This window comes from Pygocentrus nattereri, chromosome 3, assembly GCF_015220715.1.
Source record: "Pygocentrus nattereri isolate fPygNat1 chromosome 3, fPygNat1.pri, whole genome shotgun sequence".
In the NCBI taxonomy this organism is placed as follows: Eukaryota; Metazoa; Chordata; class Actinopteri; order Characiformes; family Serrasalmidae; genus Pygocentrus; species Pygocentrus nattereri.
Genome location: NC_051213.1, coordinates 39,290,622 through 39,314,267, shown reverse-complemented (window position 1 = coordinate 39,314,267; position 23,646 = coordinate 39,290,622). Strand labels below are relative to the sequence as shown.

Genomic DNA, 23,646 nt, shown 5'->3' with positions numbered 1-23,646 from the left:
AGGGAAGCTACCCTCTCATCCACTGGAGAAAACCCCAACATACAGGTGCTGAGTCGAGGGGCTATGAGAAAGGCAGCGGGCAGGTGTGGGCTCTCACCATGGGCAACTCCAGAAAAGAATAAAGTCCAGCCCCTCTCAAGGAGATTGGACCCAGAGCCCAAGCTGTGTGTTGAGGTGAGCCCAACGATATCTACCCGGTATCTCTCAACCTCATGCACCAACTCAGGCTCCTTCCCCGCCAGTGAGGTAACATTCCAAGTTCCAAAAGCTAGTTTCAGCAACCGAGGATCAGAACGCCAAGGCCCACGCCTTTGGCTACTACCCAATCCACAAAGCACCGAATTCCTTCTACTGCCCCTCCCATCGGTGGTGGATCGATGGAAGGGGGAACTCATGTAGCAGACGCTCGTGGTGCGCCCCTCCCCCAGGCCTGGCTCCAGGGTGGCGCCCCAGAGATCCTAATCCAGGCAGGGTACACAAGTCCTTTTTTTTTCATAAGGGTGTTTTTGGATCACACTTTGTCTGACCTGTCACCTAGGACCAGTTTGCCTTGGGAGACCCTAGCAGGAGCTTTTGCTCCAGACAACATAGCTCCTAGGATCATTCAAGCACGCAAACCCCTCCACCACGATAAGGTGGTGATCCATGGAGAGGTATAAACGTATAATGAAGTACTGTTTGGACAAAAAGGCTGCTTCCTTAACCTTTTTAATTCTGTGGAACTGCCGGTCATTCCAAAACGCACTTTCATATTCTTTACTTCATTACTTTCATGCTTCGTAAGCTATATTCAAAAGGTGGGTGTCATATGGGGAATTGTAACTGTCTTTTTTTCCAGTCAAATAGATGGGTAATGTCATTTTAAAACTTTGTAATAAAAGAAGATAAACCTTTTTCTTTTTTTCTACTGAAAGTTGACCAATTTTTTACACATATCTGAGCTATAAAATGAATCTCAGATGGTGTCTCTTCAGTGATATGCACTGTTAAAAAATCATTTTTATAAGCAGTAAATTTTAAGCATATGGCATTATTTGTATGACCATAAAACAAATTTTCTGTTCATTTGAGAGGAGTTTTTACAAAAAAAACACCTACACTACATTTATTTGTTGCAGTCACTGAATAATTTGCCTTTGGGCATGTAAATTCAGAATAAACAAATTATATTTTGATTAAGTAGGGAGCCATATGTGCTTTTGATCTATACTAATTATTAAATTGTGTTCTTTGTTTTTGGATCTCAAATAAATGAGAAAGGACTTGCATAGGCCAAAAAGTTATAGTTTAAACCAAATAAAGTACTTTTTGTTGGAATATAAAGTGAGTGAGTGTTGTAGCTTTTTCCTAATATGAGTACTGCTTGGACACATTTGTTTGCTTCCAGAAATCTCCTGCAAAGAAGTTGTCAAATGCCCTGAGTAAGTCTCTGAGCTGTGCTTCCAACCGAGAGACGCTACGTCCCATATACCCTGATGCTCCTGAAAAACCCCTAAACCTTGCTCATGTTGTGTAAGTAAACCTCATAACATGTAAAAGAATCCTTTTTGATACCTGTTACAATAAGATGTTTAAACATGAAAGTAAACCTAAATGTTACCAGTCTGGCTTATTTCTGTAAATACATTTTTACACAGTTTTTACTGACAACTTGAGTATAATGGCTCTAGGATTTAGTCAGTGATATTCATTAATTAAGAAGTTGTAATTAATTTAGTCCTGTACCTTCACAATAAACCTTCACTGTGCTTTTATTATTGTTTAATGCATTCCTAACATTTTGCTGCTTTCTTTTCACTTTTTGCAACAAATAGGGACACTTGGTAAGTTGATCATATGTTATATTAACAAGCTCCGTTTCCAAAAATTGTATCATTGTAATAGTAGAAGCAATCCTTTATATGCTGTAAAATACATACATATACATAAGTGCTCTCTCGTCCTCTCTCTTACTTTCTTTTTCTCCCACTCTCTGTTGCGCGCTCTCTCTCTCTCTCTCTCTCTCTCTCTCTCTCTCTCTCTCTCTCTCTCTCTCTCTCTCTCTCTCTCTCTCTCTCTCTCTCTCTCTCTCTCTCTCTCACTCACACACACACACACACACACACACACACACACACTCTCACACACACACACACACACAGTCACTCACTTTCTCTCTAACTTTCTCTCACTCTCTTCTCTCTCTAAATTACTCTTTCACTCTCACTGCCTCTCATTCAGATTCTATTCTCTCTCTCTTCTTCTCTTGTCTTCCCCTTCGTGCCCCCCCTCTTCTGTTCTGTGATTGTTGTGATGTATGTGTGTGCTGCAGGCCTCCAAGACCAGTGAACAGTGGGAATGAGTACATGTTGTGTCACTCCATGCCTTCAACCAGCAACCCTTACTCTAGCAGAGTGTGAGTACAACCTCTCCCTACACACACCACTGTACTGTTCAAAATCACCTATAAAAATGCGTAATAACAAAGCCTCAGCAAAGGCTTACCCTGTATTTGTAGTTCTTCTATAGCAGTATCTCTACATTCTGTTCCCAGGGACCCACTATCCTGTACAGATCAAACTACATTGTAAAAGAAATAAAAGTCAGGTCAGCTTGCAATTTTGAAGCTTTTTTCCTCTCAACTTAATTGAGTCAAAAATTTTCCTAATTTATTCTTTTAGTGCTCCATAGACTGACAAAGTCCAGTTTAGGTTGAACTTACTCAGAAAAAAACAGAGAACAAGGTTCGTTTTATGTACTGCGTTGCACTACATGCAGTTAGCACTGATTATTATCTCTTCGTAATGGAACATGTTGTTTGTCTGTGTTCTTTAAATACTGACACTATCTTAAATATGCCCAGGATATTGTATTGTGATGCAACTTAAGCTTAAGTTTATCCTTTTCTTCTGCATTCTTCCAAAGCTCCTATGAGGACCATGCTGAATATAGCATGCTTTGCCTGCTGTAAATACACCTGAATCAATTCGTCATCTAATTAGTAAAACCTTCATGAGTTTAAAGTGACGGGAGTCAGGGCCAGAGGCTTGTGGGGTGTCAAGTTCCATTTCCCTGGTGGAGGTCACTGAGGTAGTTGGTAAGCTCCTCAGTGGTAAGGCACCGGGGGTGGATGAGATTCGTCCAGAAATGCTTAAGGCTCTGGATATTGTGGGGCTGTCATGGCTAACACGCCTTTGCAATATTGCATGGACCTCGGGAACAGTACCCTTGGACTGGCAGACTGGGGTGGTGGTCCCTATTTTTAAAAAGGGGGAGCCAATGTGTGCCAATTATCGGCGTATCACACTGCTCAGCCTCCCTGGGAAAGTCTATGCAAAGGTGCTGGAAAGGAGACTCCGACCAATAGTTGAACCTCAGATTGAGGAGGGACAATGTGGATTCCATCCCGGCCGTGGAACAATGGATCAGCTTTTCACCCTCTCACAGATTGTTGAGGGGGCATGGGAGTTTGCCAACCCAGTCTACATGTGTTTTGTGGGCTTGGAGAAGGCTTCAGCACCTCCAAGTCTGAGTCCATGGTCTTGGCCCGGAAAAGGATGGCATACCCACTCCAGGTAAAGGGAAAGGACCTGCCCCAGGTGGAGGAGTTCAAGTATCTTGGGGTCTTGTTCACGAGTGACGGGAAGAAGGATCATGAGATCGGCCGTAGGCTGGGACAGGTGGCAGCAGTAATGCGGTCTCTGTACCGGACTGTAGTGGTGAAGAGGGAGTTGAGCCAAAAGGCGAAGCTCTCTGTTTACCGGTCAATCTACATCCCAACCCTCACCTATGGTCATGAGCTGTGGGTAATGACCGAAAGAACGAGATCGCGAATACAAGCGGCGGAAATGAGCTTTCTTCGTCGGGTGGCGGGCTACACGCTCTGCGATAGAGTGAGGAGCTCGGTCATCCGGAAGGAGCTCAGAGTAGAGCCGCTACTCCTCCGCATTGAGAGGAGCCAGCTGAGGTGGTTCGGGCATCTGATCCGGATACCCCCTGGACGCCTCCCGGTGGGGGTGTTCCAGGCACGGCCTACCGTGGTCGCCCTAGGACCCGCTGGAGGGATTATGTCCCCAAGTTGGCCTGGGAGCGGCTTGGGGTCCCCGGGAATGAGCTGGAGGAAGTTGCGGGGGACAGGGTCATCTGGGATTCTCTGCTCTCCCAACTGCTACCGTGACCCTGTTTGGACTAGCGGTCAACGATGGTGGATGGATGGATGGAGTTTAAAATGGTGCATTAGAGCAGGGAAAGCACTAAAATGCAGTTCAAGCATACTCCAGGACCAAGACTGCTTTATATTACTGCAAATAAATCTACACAGTAAAATCTAATGAGTCTGAAATGATAGAACAGTTTAAGGTAATGTTTGTAGCTGCTGCAGAATTGAAACAGTGCTTACAGTTAGGAACCAGAGTGTTAAATGTCTTTGTATTTTGTGGTTTTGTGTGTTTGTATGTACATGATTGTTTATCCCTATTTTGATCCCACTCTTTTACTGGTGCAACTAGAGGTGCAAATGATGATGTCAAACAGAGAAAACTCCTGGCTAGAGCTGCCCCAGACCTTTTGAAAGGGAAAGGGTAAGTTCTCCATGTATAACAAAAGCATGAACTAACCACATAGAAAGCAACAGGGAGGTTTACTTTTAGTGTCTAGGTTTATTAAAGCTGTCAATTCATCAATAATTATTGATAATTATTATTTGTGGTTCAAATTGATCAATGTTTTGTTTTTTTTTCTGAACAAAAGATGAAGATACTTTGTCACAGATGTAATAATAAGTGAAATTTTATTTTCTGTTGGTTTGTAATTAATGGCTGAATCTCAAATGGCTCTCTACTCTCTATATAGTGAATTGCATAAGTCATAAAGCTATGGCTTCTACACCCAAACAGTGCACTGGAGAGTCATACAGTGGATTGCCAAATAAAAATGTTTTTTTTGTTCCACATATAAAGCACTATTTTAGAAATTGTTACCTACATAGTGCACTACAAGAGGAGTAGACAGCCATTTGAGACTCAGCCAAAGTGTCTCAGCATAAATATGAAAGGGATGTCTGTGTATTGAATTCAAATCAACTTCAGTCAACTAGAGTTTTTCATTAGAGTTGTACAGGAGGAGCATTTTTACTGATAAAAATACACTTGTTGCTGGGGTAAATGGATTTAAACTATTTGTGTATGTGCCTGTAATGCTTGCACAGTATTGTGTATATGCATTGCTTATTGTACATTTAAGGATATTTCTTAATGTTTGCCTGATGTAATTAAGGCTTTGTCATCCCCTCTGGCACAAACAGAAACTTTCTAAGAAAGAAAATCAGAAAAAAAAGAAACTGTCCAAGACAAACTGTGAAATAACTTGTGATAAATAATTAGAAAATTATGAAACAATTTATGTGTTAAATAATATGAACATTATTTTGAAACCACAATATTATTATTTTTCAAATATTGTAGAACATAAATGTTACATTTTTCAAACTTGCCCTGCCTTCATTCATTAGCTGTGAACAATTGACTGTAACGCAACATTTTCCAATTTTTAAAAATGTTTTTTATTAATATTATTCATAGTAGTAAGGCATGGTCAATGTTAGTGATCTAATACGTGCTTATGAAACACCTTTTTCAGGGTTCAGTACAGCTTTGATATTGCGGACAGACTTGCAGATGAACATGTCCTCATTGGACTATATGTGAACCTCCTCCAAAAGAGCCGCTCATGGTTAGTGTGACCAGCATGGCTGTAGTTGCACTGGAGGTTTCTCTCTTTGTCTACCTCTGTAGTCACCATCTCAGTCTAATCATAGCATCCAGTTTGGCATTAACATAATGAATCTTTAAGATTAAAGCATTACAGTGGTAAAGTAAATGCTAAGCTTGCAAATGGACACTACATAGCTTGCAAATTTGACACTATATTTAATATAAACATGAGATATTCATATTTAGATGAGTCTAACCGGTTCTTCTGAGAAATAAAGTGTCACCAGATGTGGAATAGTAACCATTTTAGCCATTTGCAGCTTGTGAAAAGGCAAAGCGTTTTTTTTGGAGGGTACATGCAATTTTTCCCAATAACATTTAAGTACATTAAATTCTTCTTGCTCTTTTACTTTGATAAAGATTGATCTTCCATTGATCAAACTTATTTTTAGCTTCGTCTGTGTTGACTGTTTTGATCTTCTAACTAACAATTATTGGCATACATATGAGGTGCTCATTCATGCATTACAGTTTTTTGATGTCAATCCCAGTTTAAAGTGTAAGATAGGGCCTTACTCCTGTGAACAGTATGTGGCTGATTTTAAAGGGCTTGCCATTAAAATGTCCAATAATATTGGCCACAATAATTATATTTTTGTATTTTCATTTTGTACTATTTTGTTAGTTTTTAATATAACAGTGATTTACTGACAGGTATAACTGACATTTAAGGTTATTCCCTATCAAGAGATCACAAGTTTGATTTCTGGTGATCTTGCAAAAAGACTATATTTTGAAAATCAGATCATCTATATCAGCTGTATAGTGCTGGCCAACTGATATGAGTCAGGCTCTATTTTTGGGTTAAAATATCACTTTTTAAACAAAGCTGTAAATGGACCTGATTTATTTAACTAAATACTATTTGTTTACTCAAGGAGATGCCACCTAAAGGAGATTGGGGATTGTAAAGTGGTGCCAGGGGAAAGTGTAGCAAGGCAGCATAGGGTGGTTGTCTGTAGAATGAGATTAGAAACAAAGAAGAGGAAGAGAGTGAAGACAGAGCCAAAGATTACATGGTGGAAGCTGAAGGAGGAGGATGGTTGCAGGCAGTTCAGGGAAAAATTGCAACAGGCCCTTGGGGGCAAGTGAGGAGCTACCTGAGAAAATACAGCTAAGGTGGTGAGAGAAACTGGCAAGAATGTGTTGGGTGTTTCGTCTGGTCAGGTATGAGAAAGTCAGGTGTAGCTGAAAAGTATGTTAGGGTGGTGCAGGACATGTATGAGGATAGTGAGACAGTGGTGAGGTGTGCAGTTGGAGTGACAAATGGTTTCAAGGTGAAGGTAGGGTTACATCAGGGATCAGCTTTGAGCCCTTTCTTGTTTGCAACAAGTAGAGGTCGTAAAGTTAGATGACTTCAAATATCTTGGGTGAACCATCCAGCGCAATGGACAGTGCAAAAAAGAGGTGAGGAAGAGGGTGCAGGCAGGATGGAGTAGGTGGAGACGGATGTCAGGGCTGATGTGTGACAGAAGGATAGCAGCAAGAGTGAAAGGGAAGGTTTACAAGACAGTAGTGCATCCTGCTATGATGTATGGTTTGGAGACTGTGGCTCTCTCTAAAAGAAAGGAGGCTGAGCTGGAGGTGGCGGAGATGAAGATGCTGAGAAGGCCAGGTTGACATGGTTTGGACATGTGTTGAGGAGGAATAGTGGATATATTGGGCAAAGAATGTCGGGGATGGAGCTGCCGGGTAGAAGGAGAAGAGGTAGACCTCAGAGAAGGTTTATGGATGTAGTGAAGGTGGACATGGAGATGGTTGGTGTGAAAGTAGAGGAGGCACTGGATAGGGCAAGATGGAGGCAGATGATCCGCTGTGGCGACCCCTAAAGGGAACAGCCGAAAGAAGAAGACTATTTGTTTACTCAAAACTTCATGCAATCCCTACAAGTATCTCACTCTCAATGCTTTTTACAGGACCATTCAGCAAGTTCTTGATGAAAAATCGTTATACCTTGAAATGTCTCTAGACCTTTAAGTATTGATTGTTAAACACATATATCTTTGTCTCACTTGTGTGGGCAGATGGAGCATGCCTTGTTTTGGTAATGGCTGTATTAATTAGTGTTTTTGGAGAATTTTGTACAGTTCATGATTTGTCAAGGCTCTCTTTTCATTGTGGGTGTGAGAACCAAAGAACAAAATATCAGAGTGATTTTAGAGTAAGGAACTTTAATTTGCCCATCTCCACTAAGGCAGAAAAAAGTTAATGTGTAAGGAAATTATTTTGGTTCATCAGGATACAAACAAAGTAAGTGTGCCCTTAATGGTACAGCAACGGTTTTAAGGTCCAACTTGTGTAACTTAAGTTTAGATTTTTTTCCCCCAGGGAAAAGGTATATATTTGTACCTTTTTGTAAGGTCATGTTTTAAAAACAGCAGTAAAAAAGGGGTGGAGTCAAGACAGGCTGAGCGAAGTCAATACAACTAATACAAATTACAAAAAAATTACAGTACAGGTATGTTAAAAACATACCACCCTAGTGACCATGGGGTACTGCCCCAGTGACAGTTTAGTACCCTTTTTATGAGAATGTAGTCCGTGCTTCATCCATGGCCACCACATATTTTGTCAGAGAGAAGCTAAATCCATATTATTGCCCATTTCTGTTTTATTCATTTGGCTTTGGAGCAACAAGTAGTTGCATACAAAAAATACTGACATATACTTTCATACTGAACTAATGAAATACTGAACATACTGAACATACTGAACATGCTGAAAAAATGCATAACTTTTGCAAAGGCCAAGTTTTATTTTTTCCTTTAATTGGTTAAATTCAGCAAATACACAGTGATTGTGCATTAAAATCTGCAGAATTCTGTTGTCTGTAGCAGATATGTGCTTACTTTGATGCATTGCCTGAATTGAATGCTTGTAAGATTTACTTTTTTTTTCTCTCCTTCTTGATTGGCAGCTTGCTGGAAAGTAGTGATAGTAACCAGGATGATGAGCACTGTCTCATCGCCCGCTATGCTTCCCGGTTGGCTGCTGATGGAACATCAGTGGTAAATCAATCACAGAGCTTGGTCATAGTTATAATGACTACACCCACATATTTGGAAAGATTAATCATTTATTAATGTCTAGTGGGATGCGGAAACTAGTTAATAGTTTTTTTCATTTCATTCTCCTACTGTAGGTTTGCATTATTCTGGTGTATATCTAAAAGCTACAGATAGATGTCAGTAAACTGCAAAATGAATTTTTTTTCTTTGTAATACAGCAACCCAGAGCCCCAGGTGACATCTCTGTGTCCCTGGACACGAACAAACAACAGAGGCAGCTCATAGCTGAGCTGGAAAGCAAGAACAAGTAAGACAGGAAAATCCCACGACCTATACTACATACTGCATTTAACATGCACATGCACAGCATGGATGTTCCATTCCCTTTGTCCGTTTCTCAGAAGAACATGCATGGTCACTTATTTCACATCTATTCATTCAAGTATCTTAAGGTTATGCAAAGACTGTGTCAAAGAGTATCCTGTGTCATGTGTTCACAGGGAGATATTGCAGGAGATTCAGCGCTTGAAGCAGCAGCATGATGAAGCATCTCAGCCACCAGCTGATAAAGGCCAGCAAAACCCTACACTGCTCGCAGAGCTCAGACAGCTTAGGTACACAGCTTTGTGCACTTAAAACACCACTTTGTGGAACTTTGTGATTTACACCAATGAGGAATGCTCAGGGCCTTCTAGGCCTAATTATTTCTGAGAAATAAAAATGTGTTAATTTGTATTTAATATAATTATGCTAATTGTATTTAAATTCTGAAAGTATTGTAGTCATAGTGTTATTTCATTGTTTATTTTTGGGTGGAAGCAAAAGGGTTAAATTCTTAACAGAAAATAATCAGCTATTTTTTCCATGGTATCTAAATATTTAAGTAACACTATCATATTTTAGGGCTTCAGTTTTTACTTGTTTAATCACTTGGTCTTAGTCTTAAAACAAGTGGTTAGTTGTTTGAGGTGAGCTCCTGCCCTTTGTGGATAGTTTTGTTGTTCCCTGCTTTAGACTTGTCACACTTAAATGTTTCAGATCATCAGACTACTTTTAATACTAGACAAAGATAAGCCAAATAAGCACAACATGTTTTTAAAGGATGATTTTATTTATTGAAGGAAAAATGCTTTTCAGCCCTACCTGGCCCTATGTGTAAAAGTAATTGCCCCCTAATTCAACTAAGTAACCAAATTTACTGACAATCGATTATTGACTGTCGTGGTAAATTTTATCCGCCATACCCAGGCATGATTAAATAGACATCTTAAATAGAATGTTTGGCAAAGTGAAGCAGGCTAGAAGATCTCAAAAAGCAGTGCATGGTGGCATGTTCTAAAGAGATTAAAATACAGATGCACAACATCTACCAGTCTGGAAATACTTACAAAGCCATTGCTAAGGCTCAGGGACTCCAGCAAACCACAGTGAGAGCCATTATCCAGAAGTGGAGAAAATTTGGAACACTGTTGAACTTTCTCTCCACTCATTTATTCAAGGAAATCCTTCAATTTTTTACCTGTCTGTAGCACTTGATGCAAGCTCAATTTTTCTCCTTTTTTCACACCACAGGTTTTCAGTGTTTTTCTTGATAAAAGTTGTCCACTTAAATGTGATTTGATGGCACAATAGAATCAGACTTTGTGAATCTGAGAGTTGTGATCTGTAATCTGTAATGAGTGATGGAAAGTATGGAAACCTATTTCAAACCTTCTCTTTGTCTTCGTCTCTCACTATTTATTTCACTAGACAGAGGAAAGAGGAGTTAGAACAGAGGATGTCTGCACTTCAGGAGAGTCGAAGAGAACTAATGGTGCAGCTGGAGCAGCTCATGCTACTGTTAAAGGTGAGATAAACAGATGAGATCCTCACACTGACACAGCATTGTCATTTTATCAAATATCATATTTCATTTGTGTGACCATGGCTTCAGAAGGGGCCACATCATGCTTGTTTCTGTAGGATTTGTTGCTCATTTTGACCACAACCGGCCTACTTTGACTGGATGAGATAATTTCACTGACATACAAACTGGCGAACAACAACGGACAGCTGTGTTTGTATGTGTATGGTTGATTGTTGACAGACTTGCATGAAACAATGTGCTAAACATAAGATATCTCTTTACTAACCACTAACTGCTTCAGAATAGCTTTAGTTTTAAGTCATGATGGTAGGAATTTCACAAACCTTTCAATCCGGCAACTGTATCTTGGTGAGATTGTCTCAATGTTGTTATACTGTGCAGAGCACAGTTTCCTGTCGCCCTATACAATCAATACATAGAATTTGGTACACATAGCAGAGTAGACAGCCAGTAAAAGCATATCTGTGAGTTGGGCCATCTTGGCATACACTGTATAGTATCCAAAGCCGATACTCATGCCAGACCTCTCCTTTGAAAGGTTTTTTTTTTTTAAATATATATATAAGTGTAGACGTTTTATAAGTATATGAGAGACTGGGAAGAACAGTGCTAAAATAAGCCTACTCTCGCATGGACTTAACCTAAATATCTGTTTTGGTTTCTTCCCAACACAAGTCCTTTCTCTGACCTTAATGGAAAGAGCTAGTCTGAGTCTCAAAAGATTCAATACTTTTAAAGTGAATGTTTTTCCTTTGGAAGTTTTACTCTCTTTTTACAGTGGCATGCAGTGAATGAAGCTGTATCTCTTGACACTTAAAGCAATAGTTCCACCCTCTGTACAATGTATGTTTAGTTCCAACTCGCATCTACTACTGCGTTCAAGTGGTGGAAAACTAGGAAATATCAATTTTCCAACTTGTAAATCACATTCAGCTGAAAAAAAGTTGTTTTTACTAGTTGCAAATTCAGGATTCTCAATGATACATTCAGAATTCTACATTTGAATGATACATTTAGTTTACCAGGTCTGATGTATAATGCAGCTTTTCACCTTTTCCACCAAAAAAAACTTATCAGTAAATGTGAAAAATATATATCTGATTCACTGCTATGTGATCAAAATGGTTTTTAATATAACAAATAAGGGTGGGTTAAGTATTCTTCAGGCCTGCATGTTTACTTTATATTTCAGCAAACACCCAAATGGAGTGAAGCTGTAATTATTAGTTAAACATCTGGTATATGCAACCTACTAATTAGCATCTGAATGCAGCAAATTATGCAGCAGCCCCTTACCTAAGACTAATGTATCTTATTCAGCCAGTCAAGGACTGAATGGGGCAGACTGTGGTTGGAACTACCCTTGGCAGAAATGTAGCTCTCCAGGACTTGGGTTGGTGATCCACTGTTTCAGATCCAGTAAAAGACCACAAAAGTCACTTTAAAGTCTAATAATTTTGTTTAGAGGAGCTGAAGCAAACAGTACATTTATGACACCTACATTGAGTATGAAAACATGTACACTATATTTCCATGTTTGTCTGCCTTCACACTCATATGAACTTGAGTGACTGCCCATTCTTAATCCGTAGAGCTTAATATGACGTCAGCCCACCCTTTGCAGCTATAACAGCTTAAACTCTTCTGGGAAGGCTTTCCACAAGGTTTAGGAGTGTTTATGGGAATTTTTGACCATTCTTCCAGAAGCACATTTGTGAGGTCAGACATTGATATTGGGTGAGAAGCCCTGGCTCACAGTCTCCGCTCTAATTCATCCCAAAGGTGTTCACTCGGGTTGAGGTCAGGACTCTTTACAGGCCAGTCAAGTTCTTCTACATCAAACTCACTCATCGATGTCTTTATGGGCCTTGTTGTGTGCACTGGTGCGCAGTCATGTTGGAACAGGAAGGGGCCATCCCCAAACTGTTCCCACAAAGTTAGGAGCATGAAATTGTCCAAAAAAGGCTGAAGCCTTAAGAGTTCCTTTCACTGGAACTAAGGTGCTGAGCCCAACTGCTGAAAAACAATTCCACACCATAATCCCCCCTCCACCAAACTTTACACTTGGAACAATGCAGTCAGACAAATATAGTACTCCTGGCAACCACCAAACCCAGACTCATCCATCGGATTGCCACACTAAGAAGCGTGATTTGTCACTCCAAAGAACACATCTCCACTGCTCTAGAGTCCAGTGGCAGCGCTTTACACCACTGCATTCAATGCTTTGCATTGCACTTGGTGATGTATGGCTTGGATGCAGCTGCTCAGCCATGGAAACCCATTCCTTGAAGCTCTCTATGCACTGTTCTAGAGCTAATCTGAAGGCCAATTGAAGTTTGGAGGTATGTAGTGATTTTGACTCTGCAGAAAGTTGGCGACCTCTGTGCAGTATGCGCCTCAGCATCCGCTGACCCTGCTCTGTCATTTTACTTGTCCTACCACTTTGTGGCTGAGTTGCTGTCATTCCCAATTGCTTCCATTTTGTTATAATACCACTGACAGTTGACTGTGGAATATTTAGTAGTGAGGAAATGTCACGACTGGACTTGCACAGGTGGCATCCTATCATGGTACCATGCTGGAATTCACTGAGCTCCTGAGAGCGACCCATTCTTTCACAAATTTTTGTAGAAGCCGTCTGCATGCCTAGGTGCTTGGTTTTATATACCTGTGGCCTTGGAAGTGATTGGAACAGCTGAATTCAATGATTTGCATTAGTGAATACTTTTGGAAATATAGTGTACATTCAACCTAACTTCTCTTTCTAATTACAGACCCATCTCACTCCTTCCATTTTTGGCTAAAGTAATGGAAAGAGTGGTTGAATCCCAACTCCAGACATTTCTCAGTGATAATGCCCTCTATGACCAATTCTAGTCTCGTTTCCATACTCACCACAGCACTGAGACAGCTCTTCTGCGAGTAGTTAATGATCTTCTCCGGTCTGCTGATAGTGGTCCTCTCAGTATTCTCCTTCTCCTCGACTTAAGTGCAGCATTGAATACTGTTAATTTTGATGTTCTAGTTTTTTGTCTCTTCTCTATTGGTATCACTGACACAGCCTTACAGTGGTTCAGGTCTTTTCCTACAGACAGCAATTTATCACACTAGGTTCACACAAGTCCTCCACCTCTCCTGTTACATGTGGTGTCTCTCAGGGCTCAGTTCTTACACCCCTGCTTTACTAAATCTACATTTCACCCCTTGGCAAGATCATTCGTAGCCATGGCCTTAACTTTCACTGTTATGCTGATGATATTCTGTTATATCTGAATACCCTCAGAATCACCTCCCAATACACTAATCGATTGTATTTCTGATTTAAAGCTGTGGATGCTTTAAGTCTTACTGGTTGGCCCCAAACCTTTACTAGCAAAATCATCCAATTTATCAGTTAGGATTGATGACCTGCTTGTTAAGCCTGCACCTGTTGTTAGAAATCTTGGTGTTTTACAGGACCAATCACTTCATTTTGATCTGCATGTCAAGTTCCTCACTAAGAAAGCATTCTTCCACTTACGTAACATTGCTCGTCTTCGCCCGTTCCTGACTGATAATGATGCAAAAACTTTAGTTCATGCCTTCATTATGTCCCATATTGACTACTCTAACTCCCTCTTTGTTGGACTCACCCATACTAAACGTTCAGCTCACATCACCCCCGTTCTCTTTCAACTGCGCTGGCTACCAGTCCCATCCCATATAAAGTTTAAAATTTTACTACTCACTTTCAAAGCCCTGCATAACCTTGCTCCCCCCTACCTCAGAGAACTGTTGACCTCTTACATCAATCACGCCTGATGTGTTTTTTTTTATTTTTATATCAATATATCATAGTACTATTTTGATTCTGGTGTGGTGTGATATTTGGATAAAAGGGAAAAACTGTGTCACTTTGGTATTATTAAAAAAATTTAGTGGTTGTTATAAAAGGTACCAGAACCATGCTCTTAACAGGCCTATTAATAAATTTGTTCATTTGTCTACCCTAAACTGATCACATACCTGTGTTAGGCAGATCACATTGGTTTTGAGAGCCTCAACGGGTTTGTCATTTCAAAGAGCAGGATTGCTACATTGTTTGATTGCTTGGTATGATCACATCATAGTATGGTAATCAGATGATCACTGAGACGAGAACGTTGATTAGATTACTGGTGAGTGGATGCTTACCTTGATGATTGTGATTGAATCAGCCGTAGGGGCTTTGCTAGTTTACCAAGGCTAGGCTTGTTAATCAGGATTGAGCATGTGCATTCTTTTTATTAATTTTTTGCTGTATTTTTTTTGTTGTGTATTTTGTCCCTCGTTTGTGACATTTTCTATTTCTTCCTGTGTCAGACTCAAGGCCCTGCACCCTCCCCTCGCTCTTCCCCAAGTCACACACTGAGCAGCTCAATTCCAATGCCTGTCCAGTCAACATCTGGTAACACTACGCCCAGTCAAACACCTCAGGATTCACTCATGGGCCTAGGAGGAGACGTGCAGCAGGCCTTTGCTCAGAGTAACTATAGCAACAGTACAATCTCTTCCCTAGAACTTTAAGGGCCGACTGTCCAGACACTGCCTAGTTTGTAGTGGACAACTTCAAAACCGGCTTTCACACTTACATTACACTTATATACACTATTGATCTAGATCAGCTCCCCGTGCCCATAGTTGATGACGTTGATGCTTTATTCATAGTTTGAGTACTGTAAGCCTGATATCACAGCTGCTTTGTGTGAAGATTTTTTCATTTTGCTATAGGCTCCAGACGCAACTTAAGAAATGACCTGCTCGTGGCTGCAGACTCCATAACCAGCACAATGTCCTCACTAGTTAAAGAGCTCCACTCAGGTAAACTGCTCATTGAAACTTTAAAACGCAAGAAACCTTGAAGCTAGTAGGTTGATCTGGGAACTGCAACACATACAGTATATAAATAGCAAAGCTATCTGTTGGTAAACAAGCACATTCTGAGAGATGCTTTAGTGATATAGAAGGGAAAGGTCTGAAACACTGCCCTCTGTTGGCTGACAAGGCACCATTCTGTTCATTTCTATTGAGGTGTAATCTCAGTGTTCTCCCAGCACAGTCAAGTTTGAAAGCTTTAAAGGGAGAGCGCATAAAATGTGTAGGTAAACATTTCTGAATTCATAGCATGAGGTTGTGTTTTTATTCACAACATTTCCTTTCTAGAGGCGGGCAGCGAGAGTGACAGTAATGTTGATACAGAAGCTGAACGCTCACAATTTGATGACTTCACATCTGCCGCTGCAGAAAGTCTGTCTGCACAACTCAACCACTCCAAAGCACGGTAACCACAATCCTACTAGCCTGGTTCTAGATTGTCTCAACATCTGAGAGAAATCATGGTAGCAGTTTTCCAGAAACATTTAGATTTGCTGATATCTCACAATGAAAGTGTGTGGGTTGAAATCTGCCTCACTCTGAACAGCACAGTCCTAGAATAGGAAAAAATACTTAGGTGGCAACTAATGCTGTAATAATCAAGTCTGGTCTCAAGACATTTCTTTATTTTCTTGGGCTTGTCTTGAATTCATAAAAAAGAATGTTTAGTTGTATTTTCATTCAATAAAGAAAGTACATTGAATGCAAATGTAATTCAAGAAATAGTTACATAATTAAATATGTAATGATGCAGTTTGGGTTAAACATTATAGAAAATGAAAGTTAAAGAAAATGAAAGATAGTTCTAGAATTTGAGTAAATTTGTAAACTCACCACCAAAAAATTTCAAAAGATCAAGACAGTTGGATTAGCTACAGTTAAAGATTAGACTTCTCAAGCTTTATTCTCTCTCTCATTTGAACTCTGGGCCCCCTTTAGACTTGGTTTTGTTTCAGTCTCAAACGGTCACAGTCTTGGACCCAAATCCTGTCTTCTTTTCGACTTACTGCATTCACATATTTAAATTTCTTTTTTAACATGCCCCAAGTGTTTGTGGTATTTTGTCTGATTGAAGTGGCCAGCGGTCTTAAAACAAGTATTTAAACACTGCTCTATTCCAGAAAAGGAAAGGCTGATTAGCTTTTCACCTTTATTAATTAATCAAGAGACCTTCTCAATCCTAGCCCTATAGGCTGCATGCAGTTGTTTTCTTTTCATTACCACTGGTTCATTGGGTACTTAGCAATCCTTCTTGTACCTGAATCACCCTAGTTAAAAGTATAGTAGGCCGACGTGATCTCCAGGACTGGGATGGAGAACCACTGCAGTAACACGTTTCAACATTAGGTGTCATCATCAAACAAAAAACAGAAAATTCCAGCATTTTACAATCGGAATTGTGGAAAGGGTAAAGAAAAACATGTTCTGAGTCAGTTATAAACAGTAAAATAAATAAATCTATCTGGTCCACTAAAATGCAAAGAAACTATCCAAATTTAAATAGGGGCACAGGGGGTTGGGGAGGATCTAATTTTTTAATTTATCAACCAATTTCCTGAACTTCTCAAGTTTTAAATAAATGTGAGACAAAGTCTTTTTTTTCCTATTTAGCACATACTTTTACTTTTGGTCAAGCAGGATGATGAGAGAAGAAGGCTACAAGAACACATTAGAGCAGCGGCTGGAGAGGGAGTTGAAAATGGAAGAGCAAACAGCGGCAGGGGAAAGTCTACATGGTGAATATTATAATAATATTATAATAAATGATATAATTATTAATTTTCAAGGAACATTCAAGGAAAATGTAACAGAGAATGCACAGAAGCCTCAACACCTATATGATTTAGTGTGTCCATCTTTACCTTTATTACATCTTTCGGTTTTCTTGGGAAACTTGCTTTCAGAGAAGTCTGCTCAGGGATGTTTTTCCTCTTCTTGAGACCTACACATCCTTTCAGACCCATAGTTTTCCTCTCACAGTGGAAGGATGAACAGAGAAGTGCTTGTGGATTTTTTTTCAGATCTGAAGCAAGAGTGGAGCTTGATTTTTCTCATCCCTCTTAAAGATGAAAGCTCTAAATACTGTTTATTTCATGATGACAGTTGACATTTTTTTTAACTTCAGGTCTGTTTTTCACTAATCATCTTTTGACATTTCCCTTTCTTTTGCAAGTGTCTTATTTTATATCTAATCTATTGAAAAAGAACTCCTGAATATACCCTGTGCTTATTAGCCATTTTTGACTATATTAAATAAATGAAGGTGGTCTCTGACCTTTATTCATTACTGTACGTTCAGAAGAAAACCTGTTTACCTAAGAGCAAGTTGGTGTAGTGAACACTCACAGGCTTATGATGTAAGCATCATAATGCTTGATGTTATGATATTAAGATGAATATATTATACAAACAGCTTACACATTTCACAAAACATCAGTATTGCAGATTGCTGCATGAAACTTGTTCTGTGGTGCAAATTTTGCAGACCTACACAGTTAAACCTTTTTAGAGGGAAGATGCCTCTTCCACCTTGTCCTCCCATCTGGTGTGTTTTGTGTGCTGTCTTTCTGATGGAAACTGTTTGTTGATACTGATTGTGGTGAAATATGCCTGTAGGCCCTTAGGTGTTGATTCAGAATTGTTGGAGAGTGCCTTAAGCCTCTTTCAGTCAGTGAGAGGGGTGCAGGTAGCTGTACTTGGTAGACTGTTGGTGTTCTGGAATTTTCAGAAATTGGAATAGCTTCCTATTATGTGGCAAAATCTTTCTAGGGGCCTCCAAGAACTCATTTAATCATAATATGATACCACTATCATATAGTTCAAAAACTGGAACGATTTACAAAGCTGGTCCTTCAGTACTTTCACTGGTAACATGCTAACCATTTGAACCTGCTCTTGTGCAACTAATGCAATTTATCTCTAAAGCATTGAAATGAGATTCAGAAATATATAGTCACATGCAAACATGCATATCCCTAGTCAACCCGACATGTTGATTATATGTGATAATTAAATGTGATAATTATGTGTTTTTTCCCACAAGTTAAATTTACTACATTACCGATAAGTATGCATTCAGATATGCAGAGGATGTGTACATATTTTCATGTAATTTGACCATGACTGCCCAGACATTTGCATATGACTGTATGCTAAAGTGTTTCTAAAAGTAAGTTTTCTAAATGATTACTTTGCCATGCCACAATATGGATATAAACTTATATATTAATCAGGTAACACGTTACTTCAACCCTGTTACATAACATTGACATAACCATGTCATAAAGATGACATGTTGTGTCATTAAAGATTTTTTTTTAGTAATAGAGCAGAGTCCTGTTACTATTGTTTGATGTCATGATAGCTTAGTAAATATAGCATGCGACATAAGCAATCAAACATTTTAATTTTATGGTAACATGACCTTGTTATATTACTGAACAACATCTGCCATGACATGTTTATGGAACCATTATGTCAGTGTTAGGTAGCAAGGATCAAGTGTTATCATTAATCAAGCCACACATTATAATTACCTAAATTAATTCTAAACATCCTTATTCTTTTTTTTCCAGGTGATTTTGCGACAGTAGCTCTGTTTTAATGGTAATGGTAAGTAAGTTGCCATGACACACAAAATGGGTGATTTATTAAAGTATAGGGATGCATATTCTTACTGACTCACATATTCTTTACAGTGGTGGTGATTGGAGCCAGTGTTCTAACATCTACAAATCAAATTTAACTTAAATCAGTGTTATTTACCACCCAAAAATTACCAGTGATTCTACATGTATCTTTTATATATTCACCAAGTACTTTATTAGGAACACCTGTAAACCTTTCTCATGCGATTATTTAATCAGCAGTGTCAAGTAAGGTTCACATCAACTATCAGAATAGGGAAAATCTCAGTGGTTTTGACTGTGTCCCACTCAAAGAAAGCACCTCAAAATGCACAACATGTCTAAACTTGAAGCAGAGGGGCTACAACAGAAAACAACCACACTGAGTTCCACTTCTGTCAGCCAAGAAAAGAAAGCTGATGCTGCAGTGGGCACAGGCTCACCAAAACCAGACAGTTGAAGACTGCTGAGGCACACAGATGTTAGGGTCAGAATTCAGTGTTAAAAGCATGAATCCATCGCCCTGTCCTGCTCTGTGTCAGTCCAAGCTGCTGGTGGTGGTGAAATCGTGTGGAGAATGTTTTCTTGTCACACTTCATGCCCGTTAATACCAATCAATCTTGCTTGAATGCCACAACCTATTTGAGAATTTTTGCTGACCATGTGCATCCTTTTGGACGTGCTATTTCAAAACAGTCGGTATTAAATGGAATTGGCCCCCTTTTGCAGATATAGCAATCTACACTCTTCTGGGAAGAACTCTTTGGACCATGTCCTTAGGGAGCTTGCTCTGTGTACAGGGGCACTGTCATGCTGAAACAGGAAAGGGCCTTCCATGGAAACCCGTTCCATGAAACTTCTGATGCACAGTTCTTGTGCTTATGTAGCTTCCAGAGGCAGTCTGGAACTCTGTAGTGAGTGATGCAGCAGAGGACAGGTGATTTTTATTTGTGCTATGTGCTTGAGCATTCAGAGGCTCCTCCCTATGAGTTTGCTTGGCTGAGCTGTTGTTGATCCTACACTCTTAAATTTCTCAATAATAGCACTTACAGTTTAGCAGGGCAGAAATTTCATGAAGCGACTTGTGGCAACAGTGACAACCTATGACAGCACAATGTTTAAAGTCACTGAGCTCTTAAGTACGATCTGGTCTGCTGCCAGTGTTTGACTGACTGGGGAGATTGCATGGCTGTGTGCTTGCTTTTATACACCTGTTAGGAATGGTTGTTGATGAAACACCTGAACTACATAATTAGCAGTGGTGTCCACATACTTTTGGCCATATAGTGTAATTAAATTGCTAATGGTAAAATAATAGTAAATGCACATTTTGTACCTTGGGGGTATTTAAAGAAAATGCATTTTATGGCAAAACCTTGTCTCAAATCTATTGTAGAACAACGTCTCAATCATCAGCCAATGTATTCTCAACCATATCTGTGAGGGATAACATGTATAACATTTCAAATAAATGTTTAAACTGTCTAGATTTTTTTTGGAAATGATTTATGTCAAAACACTTCATAGCATGTAGCATGATTTGTCTAAGGTATGATTTTAAGTAAGATTGTGTTCTTTTACAGGCAGGAGAGGATAAGGCAGTAATGAAGCACTGCCCAGCATCTACACCAGGCTCACAGAGCACATGTCTACTGAATCAAACAAGCACTAACACCAGTACTGTAAATATACAAGTATCTTTGTGGAACCTACAAAATGATTTAAGAAAATAAATACTGTGAACTCACTCAGAGGTTGTGAACAGTAACACCACTAGTGCCATAAAACCAAGTACCAGGAGGTTATTTTATGTACGTTTTGTGAACATGTGAGCTTTTTTTTTTTTTTTTTGTATTTTTAAGAAGTGGTGGGCAAATCAGGCTTAACAAAGCTGCTATGTTTAAAAATACCCTACATGTCGATCCTCACACTGAAAATCCAGGCTGTGTTTGCCTGCCAAATTTGTTTCTCAGTATTACCTAATAAACTAAGTTAGGAATGATAAGTAGTTTGGTTTTCACTTCAAGCGTAATGCCTTGAGATTTTAAGGTAGTGTTTCCTATATACATCGCAAATGACTATGCTGCCTTAGCTGATCAGTTTGTCTGTCAAAAAAAATTAATTGATTTTAGAGTTTAAAATCATGTCTCAAATTATATTGCGATAAAATACTTTGAAACATTTGTGATTTGCCGTGTCATTTTACTGGAAGGCTTATATTTGCGTGTAGTCATTTTACTCAATGAATTTTAAGTGGTAGTGGAAATCAGTAATGTCCAATTTGTTGAAGTTCTTTTATACTGAATTCAATACATGGAACAGAAGTTTTAAAAGATTCAGAGAGCTGCCCAAAGAAAGCAAATATTTGAGAAAATAAGGCATGGAAATTATATGAAACCAGATGCTTCTAAAAATGGCGCAAGTTATAACAGTACCAGAGTGCTTAGTGATAGAAGTCAGAGACTACCCTTCATATAATTAGTTGGCCATAAAAACAAGCTGTTAAATTTTAGGAGCTATTTTGAGGAGATTAGATATGAGAGAATCCTCTTGCATAAGTAAAGTCAAAGGAAAATGGGTGAAAAAAACAAAAAAACAGGAGTTTCCAGAACTTCAAATATATTTTATATAAGACATGGTAGACCACAAAAACTGCTGCTGTCAGATAAACTCCTTAAAGCTTTCATGTTTGAGGGATAGGAGAAAATAAATCGCTTTTCCTTCAGACGTGTAAATATCCACAGGTGTCCATCCTTCAACAGTGAAAAGACAAATCAGGACTATGGGTCTGAAAGAATGTGCACCCATCAAGAAGGCATTACTCTGAAAAAGAAACTAAACAAAAAAGAAAATTTGCAGATCAAACAGTGAAGCTGCTGGTATTCTCAAAACAGTTGACTGGCTACATTATTGAAAGTGTTTGGGATTATGTGAATCATGGGAAGCAGAAAATGTAACAAACATCTATGATTTAACTTTGGAGGTGAAGAACAATATCCTTGCAGATTTCTGAAAGAAATGGAAGATATAATGAAGGCAAAGATATTTGATAATATACTACTGTGTAATTATCTGTTAAATATGTTTTCTGCTTTTTTGATGCTGTTAATATTTTGTACATGGTGGCCATTTTGCCTGGAAATTAAATGAAGGGAAGGACTTTTGCAAAGTACTGTATATAAATTCTATACATTCTTTCCTGATAGTAGTGATGTCTTTTAGTTTGCTGAACATGACAACAATGGAAAACATATGCCAATATTCTTTCAGCCACCAGATCAAACCAGTCATTGTTCTGACGACAATATGGAAGATTCTTTGGAGAATCAAGTAATTGCAAGGGTACAGTAATGGATTACATCACCTTTTATTTATTTATTTATTTTACTTTTCATATACTTTGTCTAACTTACTCAAAGATTTCTATTTCTTTTGCGGTTACTGTAAGTTAAATATGTAACTCATACTGAAGGTAGGTACTAAGTGAGTTTGTTGTTGCTCATTTTTCCACAATTCTGCTCAGGGGAGACATTAATTCAGCAAAATGTTGAGACAGTAATCAATACAATGAAAATTACATTTGCACCTAATAGAAGTATAAAAGTGGCAGACTTTTTAAATCACTTCAAATGATACTGACTCTCTTTAGATTCGCCCTCCTTTCAACCACAGCAATTGTTAAATATCTTATTCCCGTCCCTGGTAAACCAGTGTAACACCCACATCCACATTGAGAAATACTGTACATTTAGCACTTTGAACTGGTTTGTTCCATTTTGAATGGCACAAAAATAAAGAGATTACATTGCACTGGTGTACTGATAGCATTAGATAACATCTTTACACTGTTGTAGGACTTGGTACGCTTTTGGTAAAAGTGTTTATTATTTTGTTTTTGTATCTATGCCTCACATATTGTCTTGAAATACAGAAGACTGGCATTTACAATTTCCATCATTCAAATTAGCATCTTGGATTCTTTCCTCTGCTTTCCTGCAGAGTTAAATTCCTATCTGTATCTAACATGCTGCCACCTCTTACACTATGTGGACAAAAGTATTGGGACACCTACACATTACACCTACTGAAGCTTTTATGACGTCCCATTCTAAATCCATAGGCATTAAAATGGAGTCGGTCCCCCCTTTACTGCTGCAACAGCTTCCATTCCTCTAGGAAGCTTTCTATAAAATTTTGGAGTGTGGCTGTGGGAATGTTTGTCCATTTATCCAGAAAAGCATGTGTGAGATCAGACAGTGATGTTGGACAATAGGGCCTGGCTTGCAATTTCCCTTCTAGTTCATCCCAATGGTCTTTTGATAGGGTAGAGGTCAGAGGTCTGTGCAGCTAGCACAGAATGACTAAATGACTGGTGGCAGTACTCTAAAGCAATTATAAAAAATTGCTGGAAGGTTGTCTTTGGAAAATCTCTCACTGAATCTCAAACAAAACCTAGATTGTATGGTCAAATGACCCCAAATGCTGGTTTGTTTTTGTCA

At 39.0% G+C, this 23,646-nt stretch overlaps 1 protein-coding gene across 8 annotated transcripts in view; it reads left to right on the top strand.

The window, feature by feature from the left end:
- dtna (dystrobrevin, alpha) overlaps positions 1–22,957 on the top strand; it is a 45,648-nt gene extending 22,691 nt beyond the window's left edge. For 4 of the 8 annotated variants that reach the window (XM_037537109.1, XM_037537108.1, XM_037537105.1 and 1 more), the window contains 14 exons: positions 1,388–1,512; positions 1,815–1,823; positions 2,312–2,395; positions 4,488–4,559; positions 8,668–8,758; positions 8,977–9,065; positions 9,259–9,372; positions 10,508–10,604; positions 14,970–15,132; positions 15,378–15,467; positions 15,810–15,927; positions 17,133–17,257; positions 19,097–19,133; positions 20,731–22,957. In XM_037537109.1, coding sequence (XP_037393006.1) covers positions 1,388–1,512; positions 1,815–1,823; positions 2,312–2,395; positions 4,488–4,559; positions 8,668–8,758; positions 8,977–9,065; positions 9,259–9,372; positions 10,508–10,604; positions 14,970–15,132; positions 15,378–15,467; positions 15,810–15,927; positions 17,133–17,257; positions 19,097–19,125 — 1,206 coding nt within the window. In that variant the 3' untranslated portion in view covers positions 19,126–19,133; positions 20,731–22,957. Of the gene's footprint in view, positions 1–1,387; positions 1,513–1,814; positions 1,824–2,141; positions 2,193–2,311; positions 2,396–4,487; positions 4,560–5,616; positions 5,710–8,667; positions 8,759–8,976; positions 9,066–9,258; positions 9,373–10,507; positions 10,605–14,969; positions 15,133–15,377; positions 15,468–15,809; positions 15,928–17,132; positions 17,258–19,096; positions 19,134–20,730 lie in introns of those variants that run through there. The other 4 variants (XM_017718291.2, XM_037537107.1, XM_037537106.1 and 1 more) reach the window with 4 other exon arrangements.
- Positions 22,958–23,646: the final 689 nt, after the last annotated feature.